General features: G+C 41.8%; 1 protein-coding gene across 2 annotated transcripts in view; it reads right to left on the bottom strand.

Annotated features, from left to right (window-relative positions):
• The window catches only part of WDR33 (WD repeat domain 33), a 110,144-nt gene that overhangs the window by 8,516 nt on the left and 84,024 nt on the right, over positions 1-17,604 (bottom strand). For both annotated transcript variants that reach the window (XM_035304136.3, XM_002749232.6), the window contains exons 8-18: positions 14,046-14,172; positions 12,486-12,640; positions 12,313-12,391; positions 11,747-11,857; positions 10,710-10,804; positions 10,420-10,506; positions 10,050-10,189; positions 9,151-9,303; positions 6,587-7,675; positions 4,437-4,545; positions 555-993 (exon numbers count right to left, since the gene is read on the bottom strand). In XM_035304136.3, coding sequence (XP_035160027.1) covers positions 555-993; positions 4,437-4,545; positions 6,587-7,675; positions 9,151-9,303; positions 10,050-10,189; positions 10,420-10,506; positions 10,710-10,804; positions 11,747-11,857; positions 12,313-12,391; positions 12,486-12,640; positions 14,046-14,172 — 2,584 coding nt within the window. The remainder of the gene's footprint in view (positions 1-554; positions 994-4,436; positions 4,546-6,586; positions 7,676-9,150; positions 9,304-10,049; positions 10,190-10,419; positions 10,507-10,709; positions 10,805-11,746; positions 11,858-12,312; positions 12,392-12,485; positions 12,641-14,045; positions 14,173-17,604) is intronic.

Here is a 17,604-nt window from a genome sequence, read left to right as displayed (position 1 = left end):
GGATTACAGGCATGAGCCACTGGTCATGAGCTAATTCCTGTTTCTTCCTCCACATTTCTTCTTAAATGTTCCTTAAACTCCCCAAGCAAACTGAGATGAGAGTTCAAGCCTGATCTAAGTTTAACAGGAAGATTATTTTCAGTTTGTTAAGATTATTGGGCAATTACACAAAAATTGCATCTATTTCACAACCCCTTTATTTCCAATCTAGGTAGCTACCTCACATTCCTCATTCTAATCAAGAAGAACCTGGAAACTTTAACTCAGATCCCAGCAAGTCTCATAGTATACTGATCCTCCCATCTCTTTAAAAGAACCAAAAAATTTAAAAAATAAGCAAAAAGAAAAAGACTTCTAAACAGCAAAGATTAAAACTAGACTAAGGTTAAAAAGCACACTTTTTATAAAAGTCCAAATGCAAACTCTAGAGAGTGTAGGGCTAGTAATTGACATAATTCTCTTTCCTCAAGAAAAAGAAGAAAGAGACCTTTGTGGAGAGAGCAGATAAAAAGCTCCACTGAAGACAGAATGGGCCCACAAAGTATCTGTCCCACCTTTCTTCTCTGCGCCCACGGAAACGTGGGTCCTCAGGATCCCGGGGGAAACGTTCGTCTCCGGGTCTGCGGCCTTCCCATGCCCCCGGAGGGCCTCGGGCTGCACCCCGGCCATCCCCTTCGCTGAATTCCCTGTGATCAGGAGGAAATGGAGGCCCAGGGCCCCCTCGCCTCCACTTCTCTTCTTGTGGTAAAGGTCCTCCTCGCCCCTCAAATTCACGTAACCGGTGGCCAAAGCGCTTGTCAGGGTGGAAGTCATCTGGTCTGTTGAAGTCATCGGGGAAGTCTGGGTGAGGGCCACGCCTATCAGGGGGACCCCTGCAGTCTTGGCCACCCCGGAAAGGCCCCCTCTCGGGCCCATGCTCAGGCCCGCCGCTCTGCTCATGCCGCCTCTCTGACATCGGGCCCATGTGATGGTTTGGAGGGCCTCGGGAGTCACCTAAAGGAAACAAAGCTGACTTTACCACATCTTCCAGGAAACCTGCTAACATAGGTCTGATCTGCAGCATCTTCACATTTCAGAATGCATTCTTCATTGAAAATGTTTTCCCTCCTTGGTTCTCAGTTTAGTTATATGACACATGTCCCGGAGGCATTGTACAATAGAAAGAACAGGAGCTTTGGGGTGCAGACTTCAGTGTCATCACCCACTAGCTAGGGCAAATTACTAATCTCAAATGAGATCAGCAGCGTCTGTCCATGTCTTATTATACACTGGAAAATGAGAGAGCTTCCTGGGCTTCAGAAGGAGCTTCCTTTGCCCCTATTCTTTCAGGCATTTCATTAGGGCCACCTGCTCCACATCCAAGGAGGACACAACAGAGGAAATTAATACTGCAGGCCAGGAAGCGCACCAAGAACTCATCAACAGGGCGCCACTGCTACCACCCACGACATCCCTCCTCTAGCCCCGGCTTGTTACACTTGATTCCTTGTTGCATGGAATAACTGGCCTCTCGAATACCTGCCTGATGACCAAACAGCCCTGCTGGGCCTCAGTTTCGGGGTCTTCTGCACCTATCTATGAATGTTGTTCCTCACCTACAATATTCTCACCATTCTCTGAAGACAGTGTTTGGAATCCCACAAAAGGTTTCTAAAATATTTGAAAATATGGGCCGGGCGCGGTGGCTCAAGCCTGTAATCCCAGCACTTTGGGAGGCCAAGGCAGGTGGATCACGAGGTCAAGAGATCGAGACCATCCTGGTCAACATGGTGAAACCCCATCTCTATTAAAAATATAAAAAAAATTAGCTGGGCATGGTGGCGCGTGCCTGTAATCCCAGCTACTCAGGAGGCTGAGGCAGGAGAATTGCCTGAACCCAGGAGGCGGAGGTTGCGTTGAGCCAAGATTGCGCCATCGCACTCCAGCCTGGGTAACAAGAGCGAAACTCCGTCTCAAAAAAAAAAAAAAAAAGAAAGAAAGAAAATATGTATTATAGCGAAAAGTACTGAATAAAATGGAAAGATGCCAGTTAAATGTGTGATGGTTAACTTAGTTCACCTCCTAACTTTGAAGGGAGTGTTTTCCCAGCTACTGAACTATTGCAGCTTTTATAAATGTTTACCTATTTTTGTCAACATACAATTTAAATCGAGCACTCTTGATATCAAGCGAAAGGATATTCTTGATTCTAAAAACAAAAACTGTGTTAAGTGAAATTCCTCCACTGAGTAAAGCTCATGCCTTTTACTCCTTTTCCCTGGTAACAAAGATGAACCCCTCCTGTACCCCAGCCAGCCATAATTCTCAGCTTCCCAGCATCCTTCTTCTTTTTCTTTTCTTTTTTCTTTTATCTTTTTTAGAGACACAGTCTTACTCTGTCATCCAGGCTGGGGTGAAGTGGCGTGATCTCAGTTCACTGCAACCTCCACCTTCCAAATTCAAGCAGTTCTCCTGCCTCAGCCTCCCAAGTAGCATGAATTACAAGGACCACACCTGGCTAATTTTTGTATTTTTAGTAGAGATGGGGTTTCACCATGTTGACCAGGCTGGTCTTGAACTCTTGACCTCAAGTGATCGGCCCTCTCAGCCTACCAAAGTGCTGGGATTACAGGCATGCACCACTGCACCTGGCCCCTCCCCTTTCATTTTCATTAATTTCTATTGGCTGTTTCAATTCCTGCTTACCATACAACATATACAAAACACTTGGAAATCTCAGGATAACACTGTGCCATTAAAGGAGTCTCTCTCCTCCAGCTCTTTCTGTCCCATCTGTCTCTTTTACCAGTCCTCTCCTCTCTATTCAGCAGTTTGAGAAGATCCTAGCTCCATTTCCTTCTGGCAGACAGGCTCCCTCACTTCTCAGTGTGTTCCTGCAGCTAATGGCTTCTTCCCTGACATGATGTTGCTTGAACTTAGCGTAACCTCAGACACAGCAGACCTTTGGTGTAAGGAAGGTAAACATATTCCGTTTGGACTTATTAATCCTATGAATATTAATCCTCCCATTACCTCTATCTGTTTAAAAGTACCCTGCTCTTCAAGGAAAGAAACCCACCACTACAAATGAGAAGGGATATGGCCACCAGTGATGGGGTGGCGGAAGCGGTTAATCCAGTAGGGGATGGCAGGGCCACTTTCTCAGCTCTCTCTTCTCCCTTTGGTCCCTGGGAGGAGAAAGGAGGAAGAGAAAGAAAGAGGGTGGGGGATAAAGAGAAAAGGGAAAGGGCAAGGATGAGAGGGAAGCGGGTGGAGACAGACACAGGGCAGGGAGAGGAAGAGAGGCAGCTCTCAGTTTGCTGATGGCAATAACTTGGGGGATAAAAGACTCTCCTTTTGCTTCTCTTGTTCCCTGTGAGCCACCTTCCTTCTGTATAGCCTCTGCTAACACTTCTACACAGTGGGACAGCAAGAAACTCTCTCTAGTTCCCTTATCTCTTTCTTACCTCTAGTATCACACATAAATTCAAGACTGAGCTTAAATTCACACAGTCCTAGGACTGTAATGCTAACAAGGACTTTTCTTAACTGGATAAAATGGGGGCAAGAATCTTAACATGTACCACACAGTGCTGTGGGCTTAGCCAATTAAAACTAAGAGAGTAACGTTCTGTGAAGGGCAACCTCTGTGGTCCTCCTGATTCTTGGAGTTGTGGTCTCTCTTCACTATGAAAGTGTGTGTTGAACATAACAGTGTTTCCTCATTCCCCTCCATCCACACTCCCAGGGTCGCCCCCTTCAACTCTCCCCAACAGCGTGCTGCCCACCATGCTCCTGCTCCAACTCTGCAAGGCAGGGGGTGTCCCACTGTTCTCAGGGACCATGGTGCCCTGCGCGCTCTCCTTCAACCCTAGGATTAACTCTAAACTTCCAAATAGCCCCACATCTACATTCTAATCATTCTCATCTCGTTGCTTTTCATATCAACAACCTGAGGAACCACATAAGCGTAGAGTGTTTTCTTCTTTTCAAATGGTACACAACTATATAACCAGCTAAAGAATTCAATATATGACAGGATTTGGGAGGACAAGGGTGTGATAATAAAAACACTTTCAAAAACTTGAAGCAGAAACAATTCATCTCTTCAGGATGAGAGAAACACACTTGCGCTCAATGAGCACAGGAACCACCTGCATTGCCAACAGATGGGCAAGGCCAGCCTGTCACAGGCACAACTGCCAGAGCCTGTCCAGGTGCCCTCACTGTTGGCTTCTGGGGTGAGTGCTTACTTCCTCTGGCCAATGCTGTTGCCTAACTAAATAGATCTAAGAAAACAACCAAAGACAAAGCTCTTACCTGAATGACCATGGCCTTATTTTGCCCAGAGGTTCAAATGACCAGTCTATCAATGACTGACCAACAAAACTATTTACTGTAAAATGTGCACAAAGGTGGTAGAATATAATCTTTCATTCAGCTGAGCAGATATTTACCTTTGTTGGGGCCAGGTCCTTGTCCGGGGTTCAGAGGAGGAATGCGACCTTGTGCTCCCTGCTGCCCTAGGCCTGGTATCAGGGGTGGGGGGCCTGCACTCTGTCCTTCCTGAAAATAGGTTTTTAAAGTAAGGGTATGAAATCACAGGCTTGTGCTTCATAAAGAGCAATTTTATTATGACAAGATAAAAACACCCAGTAAATATTTAGCTAGTGAGATGATAGCTACATTGTCCTTAAATCAGGAGAAAGGAGATAACTTCTCTTACTAGAATTTTTTAAAAAGCACTTGTATTTTAAAACTGTTGACAACTTCTATTTAAAATTAGATCTTTACTTGTAATGCCAAAAAAAAAAAAAAAAGCCATCAATGGAAAGTCAGAAATCCTAACACAGAAACACTAAATTAAACCAATTAAAACAACTGGTTTAAGTAACTGGTCTGATTAAAGTGAAGCAAGTTAGATTTCAGCATAAAAGAAGTAAGAGCACAGATTTTCATCACACAACTTCTGAAATCTGAAATGCCCTACAAAGTATCAGATCTTCACACTCATCCTACCAATATTTCTATAGGTCAATTAAAATTTCAGAATCATGCTTTTCACGTATAAAATATTTTACTACATGGCACAATAAAAAATCCCATTGAATTTGTTTTTACTACATGGCACAATAAAAAATCCCAGAAACTCAGGCCTGTCCTTGTGACTCTGACATGTTTATAAATATTTCAGCTATAACACAGTAGCTCAAGTTCATTATTTTCTTAATCCTCCCAAATGAGAACTGTTCATTTACTACCAGAAAGTCGGGAAAATAACTTATAATAAATAATATTATATATACATACAACTGGGCAATAAATTAATAAAATATATAATACTTCAAGTTTTAGGGCAATTTAGAATGGCAATCCTATATTTAATTCAATTCACCCTAACTTCTGAGAACTGCCTAATAAAAATCTGGAAATAACTCAGATGCCATCACATTCTCCATTGGCATGACACTTTTAAGTTCTGGAAGATCTGCTGAAGAATAACACGTAATTTATTTGTCTTAGAGAGCTAGCTGAGTTCAGGAAATCCAATGGTTACCTTTACATTAGGGATTTCTGGTGGTACCTGAAAAATCAAAATAAGACTGCTTTCTACATCTGCAGCATCCCCTTTCTCCAAGAATCTCAGGGAGTCAACGTTAGCTCACTCACTCACTTTTGGTCCACAACTGGACCAAAAGTCAGTTTGCAGGAACAAAACTCAATTATTCAGACCCAAATAATGCCTCCAGACTAAGAACTTCAGAAAAACATAAAAACCACAGAGCTGAACAGTATTTAAATCTATTTCTGCTCATGCAATTCTTTTTGTAATTCACTCCCCCAAGCAACCCAAACTCTCCTCATACCACCTCTCAAGCACAAGCTCAGCGAATGAGTAATAATAATTGGCCAACAAAAACAGAGTCCTCAAAAAAGGAGAATTTCTACAGAAATATTCCTTCCTGCCAACACTTTTATTTGTGAGCTGAAAACAACTTGAGCAGAGTTTCATCCAAAGGGTCACAATTTCCGGAATGCTCAACTCTGAAATCACAGGTCTCTTGATTTCTATTCATTGTAATAAACAGTGAGGTACAGAGTCTATAGTATACTCATGAGTTAAATATCCCATCTTCTTTCAAAAGTAGAGTTGGCAGACAGGAGGTGACTCAGTGGCTGGCAGGGCCATGGAACACCAGGCTGCAATGTGAAGGGCCTGGAAAAGGGGGCACGACGGCCTCAGAGCTGACCACCATGTAAAACATGCCTCCTTCTCAGGGTCACAGCTCTCCTGGAGCCCTGGGACAATGATCGACTGTACTCAAATGAGAGTGGACCTTTTCTGGAAGAAGCTCTATTACAAAAAGAGAAAAAAGGTGAGAAGTAAAAACGAATACTGAGATGTACTTAATGGGGGTATAACCTAACTCATTATTCTTATGATTTCCCTCTTCTGCCAGGATGCTAGTATCTTAAGCTACTGCCACTACTTGATAAATATTTCTATCCAGCTGTGACCATTTTCCACAATACTCAGCAGTATCACTTCTGTGAAGAGTGTACTTTTCCAATGCATTAATGCCTGTAAGTTGGAAATGAATAATACCTGGTTGAAGGGGGCCCGGGGCCCATCACCTAGCAGAGGTGTTTTCTGTTGCTGGAATGGTATTGGCCCTTGAGATGGATGTGGCCCTCTTGTTGGGTTCTGCTGTCCCTGAGGTCCGGGGGGTCCTTGCATGCCACCCTGGGGTGGAGGTCCTAAAGAGCCCTGGGGTGGCCCCTGCTGACTTTGTGAGCCTGGAGGCCCTCGCAATTCCTGGGGAGGTCCCAGCATTGATCCTTGGGGTGGAGGCCCCTGCATGCCTCGGATCTCTTGAGGACCTCTCATTTCCTGAGGGCCATGTCCCAGTAGTCCACTTGGAGGGTGAGGTCCTCTCATCTCTTGAGGCGGGTGGCCCATCATCATCCCTTGGGGAGCAGGACCCTGGTTCTCCCGGGGGCCTGGAGGCCCCTGCATTCCTCTTGGATTCAATCCCATCAGAGGTCCCTGAGACACAGGACCTTGGATCCCTTGAGATCCTGGCCCACCTTGGATCCCATGAGGATGAGGAGGTCCCTGCATTCCTCTGGGACCAGGCGGTCCCTGCATACCTTGAGTACCAGGAGGTCCCTGTGGGCCCAAGTGACCCTGGGGACCAGGCGGACCTTGGGGGCCTATGTGACCCTGTGGGCCAGGCGGACCCTGAGGACCCATATGACCTTGAGGACCAGAACTATTTTGTGGTCCAGGCGGCCCTTGAGGTCCCAAAGGGCCATGAGGTCCAGGATGCCTCTGCATTCCCTGGGGCCCATGCATGTCCTGAGGCCGTGGCAACCCCTGGGGTGGGCCCTGGGGTCCCTGTGGTCCCATGAATCCTTGTGGCCCCCCACCTCCCTGATGCAGTGGAGGACCTTGTGGTCCCATTTGTCCCTGAGGTCCAGGAGGCCTAAACTGTCCCTGTGGACCTGGAGGCCCCATTTGAGCCATGTTCATTGGCATCTGCTGAGATGGGTGGGGCTGTTGAAAACCTTGAGGAATCTGAGACATTGGACCTTGTCCTTGAAAAGGCTGGGGTCCGAGGAGAGGGGTGCCAGATGAGGGAGGAGGCTGAATTTGCTCGACCTGTTTCTGTGCAAGTCTTTCAATTTTAAGTTGCTGGAAAGAAAGAAAGAAAAAAGCATGTTGAATAAATAAGCCAGAGTCCTTGAAGATGCCAGTATTGCTATCATGTATTCCATTAGAGGACCCTCAAAATAAACATATAAATTCCTCCAACTCTTCATGCTCCAATGGTAATTAGAGTCCATGAAACACTCAAGCACTGTGAGGAGTTTTAGGTCCTTTCTTATTAAGTGCTGGAACACAGCAGTAAGGTTTTTTTGTTTTGTTTTATGTTTTTTTTATTTTCTGTCCCCCAGGCTGGAGTGCAGTGGTATGATCATGGTTCTGTATAGCCTCACCCTCCTGGGCTCAGGTTAGTCTCCCACCTCGGCCTCCAGAGTAGCTGGGACTACAGGTACGTGTCACCACATCCAGCTAATTATTATTATTTGTAGAGACATGGTCTTGCTATATTGTCCAGGCTGATCTCAAACTCCTGGTCGCAACCGTTCCTCTTGCCTCAGTCTCCCAAAGTGCTGGGATTACAGACGTGAGCCACCATGCCTGGCCTAGTGAGGATTATTTAATATCCAACTTGATCAGGGAAAGCCCAATAATTTACCACTATTTAATCATTTTTGGTAGCTAACATAGATAGGAAAAATAACAAGCTACCTGCTATATGAGCTGATAAGAAAAATTCTTTTATAAATAGGTGAATTCAAATTAAAACTATGTTGCCTTATCTTTTCTATTAAAAATGTATATTTAACTTAGATCTACTCACTGCCCCACTAATTTGGTTTTATGTTGTTATTGTTGTTTTGAGATGGAGTGTCACTTTTTCGCCCCAGCTGGAGTGCAGTGGTGCAATCTCAGCTCACTGCAACCTCTGCCTCCAGAGTTCAAGCAATTCTCCTGCCTCAGCCTCCCGTGTAGCTGGGACTACAGGCGTGCACCACCATGCCTGGCTAATTTTTTTATTTTTAGTAGAGGCAGAGTTTTACCATGTTGGCCAGGCTGGTCTCGAACTCCTGATCTGAGGTGATCTGCCCGCCTCGGCCTCCCAAAGTGCTGAGATTACAGGTGTAAGCCACCACGCCTGACCCTAATTTGTCTTTAGAAGTCCAATATATGACTTAAGGAAGTCAATTCTAAAAAAAATTAGGCGTGGTGGTGCGTGCCTGCAGTCCCTGCCACTCAAGAGGTTTACATGGGAGGATCACTTGAGCCCAGGAGGCAGAGATTGCAGTGAGCCATGATCAAACTATTGCATTCCAGCCTGGGTGACAGGACAAGACTCTGTCTCAAAAATAAAAGAAATAAAAATAAATACCTACCATATTTTTAAAAATTTTAAGAAACAGGATTCTTTTAGAAACTAGTCTTGTAGCATAGCAACAGGAAATGGTGGTATGTGTCAGACCCATCAGAGAGTCACTTTCCTTTTCCTTAGGAGCATATCAATGAAAATGTCACCACCACCCTCTTAGAGCATCCTGAATTCCCCCCTAAAGAGCTTCACACACCTCCAAAAGTTGTGGGTTAGTATACTGTAATGTAGCCATTTCTTGCTCAATTTCTGCTTGTGTTTTTTTCTTCTCTTCCAATTTAATGTCTTCTTTTCTGTCATTCAGCACCTCATTTGGAGCAGGAATTGGAACTTTATTTTGCATCCAAGCCTTGGGAAATAAGAGAATATTAAACTATACCCTAAGTATGAAAATCACAGTGATAGAATGAGAAAACCACTCTACAGTGTCATCTGCTCAATCTAACCTCTGAACTGTCTTTATTTCTTTTTACTTTTTCCCCATGACTCAAGTACATGACTCATGCTAATTCTTAATGACATGGGAATAAATTTAGGCAGACATATTACTAGGTATAAATTACTATGGTGGGCCGGGTGCGGTGGCTCACGCCTGTAATCCCAGCACTTTGAGAGGCCGAGGTGAGTGGATCACCTGAAGTCAGGAGTTCAAGACCAGCCTGGCCAATATGGTGAAAGCTCATCTTAATTAAAAAAAAAAAAAAAGAAAGAAATTACTATGGTGATAAAAGCTGCAAGATACTGCATGTTATTAAGAATGCAAAGCTTGCCAGCCTCTTCACAGGGCACATGCACTTTGTGTTGAGGGGACAACTAAAGCAGAATGTAGATAAACAACGGAGAAGGAATCAACATACTCCCTCTGCTCCGTGCCTCTTTCTTCTATTTCCTCTCATGATGAGGATAGAACAGAGAAGATTCATAACAAACTCAAGATGACTGCAAAGCAGGAGATGAGGACGACTAAGAGTGAGTGAATATGGGAAAAATACTCCAGTACAGAAACACCTTCAACAGCAAGATAATCCAAGAGAAACGTCAAACTAACCAACCAAAACCTCTCTGCATGGATGGGGTGGAGTCACTTTTACTCACCTGCTGGAACTGAGCAGGAATGGGTTTTGCATAAGGAACTTTCTTCTGAGGTACTTTTTTCTGGTCCTTTTGCATCACTTCCTCCATTCCCCAATCTAAACCTGGAATTGTCATTTCTATTTCATTTGATTCATCTTTCCCTGTAACCATAAAGAAAAGTAGTTTGCCTCTTAAATAAAAGAAACTGGCCACTTAATCAATGAACACATTACTATAAGAATACATTTTAAGTATTATGCAGTTTATATCATTTTTATCAACACTTCTCAATATAAATCATTTTGGTATTTCAATATATTTACCAGGACAATAAGAAACACGTAAAGAAAAAAATTATACAAATAGAATATATCTGTGTAACTTCTCTTACCCATCTGTTCTTGTTCCATTGCTAATTTTAGTTGTTCTGGTATTCCCATTCCTGGTATTACTGCCAGGCTATTAGGTTCAAGGTCATCTATAAATAGTAATACACCATTGTCAATAGAAAATTTACAAAAGTAGAGACTTGATAAAATTAATGCTTTATAAAAATGAATGTCACTGATGATTTATAAATAAATCTATAAAATTAAAATTCATTTTGTATAATCTTTCCAATATCAAACACTTCTATAACATATTATCAGATTTCAAAGGACAGCTGTGCAAGAGTCTCACCATATTCTACTCCATCTTCGGACATTCCAGGTAAAAGGTTTAGATTATATCGATCTCTCATTTTATCACCTGGTCGATTTCGGGTCCAGAATTTGCTGTAAAAGTAATGAGAAGAGAAGAAAAGCATGGTTTCAGTATTTTTCTGGGCACTTAACAGTACTAGGCAGACCTTTGGTAAACACAACAAATTTTTACAATTCATTTCTTCTACAAATTAAAAATGTGAGGTTGTGGCAGGAGGACTGAGTCCAGGAGTCGAGCCTAGACTGGGCAACATAGTGAAACTTTGTCTTTACAAAATAAAAATTTTAAAGTTAGCTGAGTGTGGTGGCACACGCCTGTAATCTCAGTCACTCAAGAGGCTAAGGTGGGAAGATGGCTTGAGCCTAGGAGTTTGAGGCTGCAGTGAGCTGTGATCTCACCAAAGCACTCCAGTCTAGGTGACAGAGTGAGATTCGGTCTCTTAAAAAAAATAATAAAAATAAAAATAAAATGTGGAGCTGGGCAAGGTGGCTCATGCCTATAATCCCAGCACCTTGGGAGGCTGAGGCAGGAGGATCGCTTGAGCCCAGGAGTTCGACATCAGCCTGGGCAACATGGTGAAACCTCATCTCTACAAAAAATGCAGAAATTAGCCAGGTGTGGTAATTGGTGTGGACTATTGGTGGCACCTATAGTCCCAGCTACTCAGGAGGCTGAGATAGGAGGATCACCTGAGCCCACGGAGGTTGAGGCTACAGTGAGCCAAAACTGTGCCACTGCACACCAGACTGGGCAGAGACCCTGTCTCAAAAAAAAAAAAAATAGAAAAATTTTGCTTTTAAAAAGAAGGCAAAACAAAATTTGAATAACCAAAGCCATATTCAATATCCAATCTCTTTATTGCAAAATAAGTATTTGTAAACCATTACAAAAATGTTGCCAAGAATAAGCTGGAATATAAATTAATATATCAATCAACCAATAAAAATGAACATATGCAGTATTTATTTTGTGTTGCTCCATATAAAGCTTTGCTATTTCAATATAAAGCTTACCTAGTATGGTCATTGGAGCCTGAGCAGAGAATATGCCCAAGAGGATGCCAAGCCAGACTCCAGATCATCCCTTCGTGGGCCATCTCCATCCCACCCACTTCCTTCTCTACCCTGCAACAGCAACAAAGAAAGAAGACTTTTTCACAAAAGTTACCCAGCTCCTCCCTCTGCCTCAAAAAAAAACATTTTCTGTTAGCCTTAAAACAAAGCTAAAAAAGCCTGGACTTGGACTCTGGTGAATTCCACATGTCACAGGGGTATTGGCTTGCCATTGCCAAAGGACATTTACCCTTTCATCCAAAGAGCACTTCACAAGAGAAAAGGGTGCAAGCATTATTTCACTAACAGAAACTAGGAAACCAATTGAATCCTCCTTAATGACTTCCATATCTACCAACAGAGGTACATTTTTTATTCCAAGCTGGATTTACAGAATTGAAAACTGCAAGCAGTCTCTAATATGGGACATATGAACACAAAAAAATTATAAAACTATCTTGTCTGCACACATTCAGGTGCTCTCTTCAAAAAATACACTACTTTTTCACATCATAAATCTTACATACCCAACATGCCAGAATAACAAAGAACCATCAGACCCTCCACTGGCAAAAAGTCCTTCATGAACAGGATGCCAGGCCACAGCTGCAAAACAAAAACATGGGAAAAGACACAATTATCAGGATCTGAGAATCTACAGGTAACAGTTGTCAATGAGAATCATATCACAACTGCTAACCTGTGGCTTCTTTCTTATGCCCTCGGAAGACTTGAAGCTCTTCTTTTAGGTTTCTGATATCAAAAAGTTTACAGAGATGGTCACGTGATGCTGTGAGCAGCCAATTGCCATTGAGATTTAATTTCACTTCCATTACTGTGTTTTTATGGGCATGACTAGAAACAAAGAAAAAAAGGTCAGAATTCAAAACAAGTGTAAATATAATGGCCATTTTTGTTGAAAAGCGAATGGATCAACATGGCAAGTGGTAGGACCTAGAATGATAAAGCATGTAACATTACAGAATCACAGTTAAAAACACTTGAAAGTAACAGGGCAATGACAGAAATAATACGCACTGCCTCAACAGACAGCTCTCATCTGTCTCAGTTAAAACAGCAGCAGAGGCCGAGTGTGGTGGCTCACGCCTGCAATCCTAGCGCTCTGAGAGACCAAGGTGGGTGGATCACCTGACGTCAGGAGTTTAAGACCAGCCTGGCCAACATAGTGAAACCCCATCTCTACTAAAAATACAAACATTAGCCAGTCGTAATAGTGTACCACTGTAATCCCAGCTACTTGTGAGGCTGAGGCAGGAGAATCACTTGAAACCTGGGAGGTGAAGGTTGCAGTGAGCCAAGATTGTACCAGTGCAGTCCAGCCTGGGTAACAGAGAGAGACTCTGTCTCAAAATAATAAATAAATAAATAAATAGAACAGCAGCAAAGCTTCCACTGGACAGTAAAGTTTATCCGTGAAGCAGGAAAGCACATGAACACAGAAATTAATATTCAATAAAGCTCATTACATTTCAAAAATTCAATGAACTTTCTCTAATTAAGACAAGGCATAAAAATGGACACTGGAAAGTCTGAAGGTTAATTTGAACTAAAAACAATGCAACAGCCCCTGGCTTGCACATCTCCAAGGGACCATTCACAAGGCATTCCAGGTTGACATGGCCATTGGGGTTGCACAACAAAGGAGGCTTGCTCCAACCAATTCACTTTGTATATAGCTCTCTTCCCAATCACAAAGACCAGGATAGAGCTAGTTGGTCAAAAAAAGTTAACATGAACATCCACAGATTCATGTAGCTGTGGATGTTCACAAATAACTGAAAGAGAAAACTAGATTACACAGCTGCATCATAGGTAAGCACGTCAAAAAATATGAGAACTGGTTCAAAAACAGAGGAAACCCTCTCGAAATAGATGTTGTAACATGGAGAAGGCTAGGATGTGTCTAGTAAGGGGCACACACCAACTCCTCACAGTACCACAGGTATTCTGATGAAAGACAATAGGCTAGAATAGTAACTACCTCTTTCCTCATCCTCCTCCCCACCCTCATTTAGCAACCAAATTAAAGTTAGGTCTATGTGGCAGGACAAAAACAAGCCTTACTTCATTAAGAGTTCAGAGATGAATCATAATTAATAAGAAGTCTATAGATCCAAGTCCATCTGTTGCCTAAATGACTTTTTCAGAAATACATAAGAGAAAATAAAGCTAAAAGTTAAAGGATACACTGCTTTGCTCCCCTTTGTTCAGGGGCTAAGGTGAGGTTCCTACCACTTACAGTGTTGCAAGACTCTGCCCAGTCTTGGGATCCCAGAACTTGATTGGCTGTTGACTATCTTTACTTCCTGAAACAACTAACCCTTTGGTTGGATGCCAGTCTACACATTTCACATCAGCACCATGCCCTGTTGGAAACAAGTTAGGATTAAAACCTAATTAGCCATATGCATTTAAAGCAATTTAAACCAAAGTAGAAAAACCTATTCAATGTTTTGCTCTCAGTGCTCAGTCAACTTGAAATGTTTTCTGTGAAGACTCTTTGGCCTCTGTGTCTGGAAATTTCTCAGATACAATATCCTCTCCTCCTATGTCAAGATACACAAAAGCCAGTCCTCTTCTCCTGGAACTAAGTGCATCTTCTCACCTACTTGCTGGGAGTCTGTTGAGGCTTTTGGAAGCTGCACCTCTCAAGACCCTTATGTAAAGCTTTTGAAACTTCTCATGTTGTTCCAGATTACTGAATATGAGGCACAATCCCTGCACTAACTTCCGTTATCCCACTTTGTGATAGTCCTTACAGATGAACTTGATTCAACCTGAATTTAGGACTCTGGGACCACCATTTAGGAATTTAGGACACCACTTATTAGATGGAAAGACAGGAAGAGAATTCCAGCTTTCAGCTCCTGTTTACTGAAATGCAGGAGAAATAAACTCTTCGCTTGATTCACACATGTTGTGACGGTCAGATGAGGTAACAATAACAGCTATCCTACTGCAGGCTTACTAATTTAGGGAGTGTATTGACCACTTATAAGCATCACCTTTGTAAATCCCCACAAAATCCTGAGGAAAACATTAGCATTATCTCCATTTTACAAGTGAAGAAACAGAAAGGTTGTCGGGGTTAAATAACATATCCTAGATCCCAAGGCCAGTCAGCAAGAACAGGAGCAAGAACCTGACCCTGGTCTGCGGGATTCCAGAGACGGTTACTTCAGTAACCACCATACTAAAGCATGAGCTCACTTCACGAGTGTAACAGAGAACTTACTTAAAGTCACAAATGTGAAACGTGAAAACTGAATAAAAGGGTATGATTTTTAAAAACTGGATGTTGTACAAAGCCCCAAGAATATTTTACATAACAAATGAACTAAGCAGGAGGTGAGGAGTGAGGAAGAGCATTCAAAAGAGCTTCCTTTTCTACCCTGCATTAAATCCAGCTTCTGTGAAGTTCTGAGGTGGAAACAAGGAAGGATACAGAAGAACGGGGACAAAGGGAAGTGAAAGTGGGAAAGAAGAGATGGGGTAGAGGCACTGTAAGTGATCTGCACCAGTGCATAAGGGGAGACATTTGGGTCTCAAATGCGCATGGGTTTATCCCAACAAAATATCCCATACTGGCAAGCATGTAGGGAGGTAACAACTATCTGGAGAACAGTTTGGCTGTATGTACCAAAAGTATGAGAAAATGCATCTCCTACAACCCAATAATCTCATGTCTCAGAATTTTAACATTAGGAAATAATGGGTATGCAAAAGGATTTGTCTAGAAGAACAATTGCATACTGATGCAATTTAGTTTTAACAGAACACAAATGTTACAAAATAAATTGCAGTGTCATATGTACTCAAAGGAATGTGATGCACCTATCATAAATGATTCTATAGATGATTTAATGGCATGATTGAAATGTTCATGATACTGTTTATTTATTTTTTAATTTTTTTAAAGATGGGGTTTCACCATGATGGCCAGGCTGGTCTTGATCTCCTGACCTCAGGTGATCCACCCACCTCGGCCTCCCAAAGTGCTAGGATTACAAGCATGAGCCACTGCACCAGGCCTGTTTTTTTTTTTTAAATACACCAATCAGTGTATACCATCACTGTAAAAGACAGTCAATAACATGAATGACTGTGTGAGCTTATCTAAATAAAAGAAAAAAGCCAAGAAGTCTAGACACCAAACTGTTAACAGAAATAATATTAAGCTGGAAGGTGGTACTAAGGTGATTCTCTTTCCTCGTGTTTACTCTATATTTTTATATTTTCTACAATGAACATATTTTGTAACTGGGATCTGAGGGTGGGAAGGGAGAAGAGAGGTTTTGCTGTTGCTTTGTCTTTTAAAAATAACTGAAGATGGAATAATTGAAACATAAATATACTTCAGTCCCCCTTGCCCCTTGTTTGACTTAAGAAACTTTAATTAATGATTTGGTCCTAAAAAGGTATGGCCAGGGAATTTTAAAACTCTATGGGCCACTGTCAAAAAAACAAATATTATATATAGCTATGTAATCATTAATCAATCAAATTTGAGATTATGAAAAATGCAGGAGAAAGCAGTTTCAAATTACAATGCACTATACAAAAAGTTCATATTCTTAACAGCCATATCTATCTACCCTCATCTTCTCTAGGACATGTTTATTATATAAAGAATGTATATGTTTAGTTTTAATATATATTTAAAGAAGTATATGTAAAAACAAAAAAACTATGAACCAAAAAAAGAACCACAAAATAAATTTCAGCTACATTATTTTCTAATGTTCTCTAAAATGTATTTAAGTAAAATTTAAGTGAGAAATCCCATGAATTTACCCACATCCATACACATCACAAATATAAATCAAACTGATTGGCAGTGATTCTTGGATATAATTTTATTCATCCTTGTTCTTAATAAAACTAGTTATGCTAACAAACACATATATGTATGTATAGTACTATTCTAAGTGAAGTATACGTAGCGACTCATTTTACGTCTGAAGACTGTAAAGCACAGGCAGAATAAAACATTTGTTTGGGACCACAATGATGATACGAGGCAGAGCAGAGATCTGACCGCAGGGAGCTGGCCCCAGAGCCCCTGCTCTTAAGAACTATGTGATACTGCTTTCTTAGGTATGAAATGGTTAGTGTAAGAGTTATGAGAGCAGAAAAAAACAAAGCTGTGTCACTTCCTATTCGCTTCTCTATACATAAACACTCAGTGAAAGATGGTACCTAGCAGACGGTGAAAGGGAACAGGGGAGGAGAGACTATTCATTTTTTAGCCTTTACATCATTTTATTTTTGAATCATGTGCATGCAGTATCTAATTTTTCAAAATTAAATACAAATAAATGAAATAAAGTTAAGAAAATATATGAAAAAAGCATTTGTAGCATAACATTTATGACTTTAAAACGGAGGACATACACCAACACACCTTTGCTCAAAAATGCATACCATGTATGTCTGAAAGAATACAAAAGAATCTGATCATATCAACTGGCTCCAAGAACTAGGTAGCTTGGGACACAAGGGAAAGAAAGAGACTTTTCACTATACACTGTTTTGTAATTTTTCAGCTTTGAAACACATTAATGACCTATTGAGAAAATTTCATTAAAAAAAAAATTACTGGGCCTGGAGTGGTGGCTCACGCCTGTAATCCCAGCACTTTGGGAGGCCGAGGCGGGTGGATCACGAGGTCAAGAGATCGAGACCATCCTGGTCAACACGGTGAAACCCCGTCTCTACTAAAAATACAAAAAATGGGCATGGTGGAGCGTGCCTGTAATCCCAGCTACTCAGGAGGCTGAGGCAGGAGAATTGCCTGA

Source organism: Callithrix jacchus, chromosome 6, assembly GCF_049354715.1.
Source record: "Callithrix jacchus isolate 240 chromosome 6, calJac240_pri, whole genome shotgun sequence".
Lineage (NCBI taxonomy): Eukaryota > Metazoa > Chordata > Mammalia > Primates > Cebidae > Callithrix > Callithrix jacchus.
The sequence above is the reverse complement of the archived record's forward strand: the minus strand, read 5'-3'. Positions and strand labels throughout refer to the sequence as shown.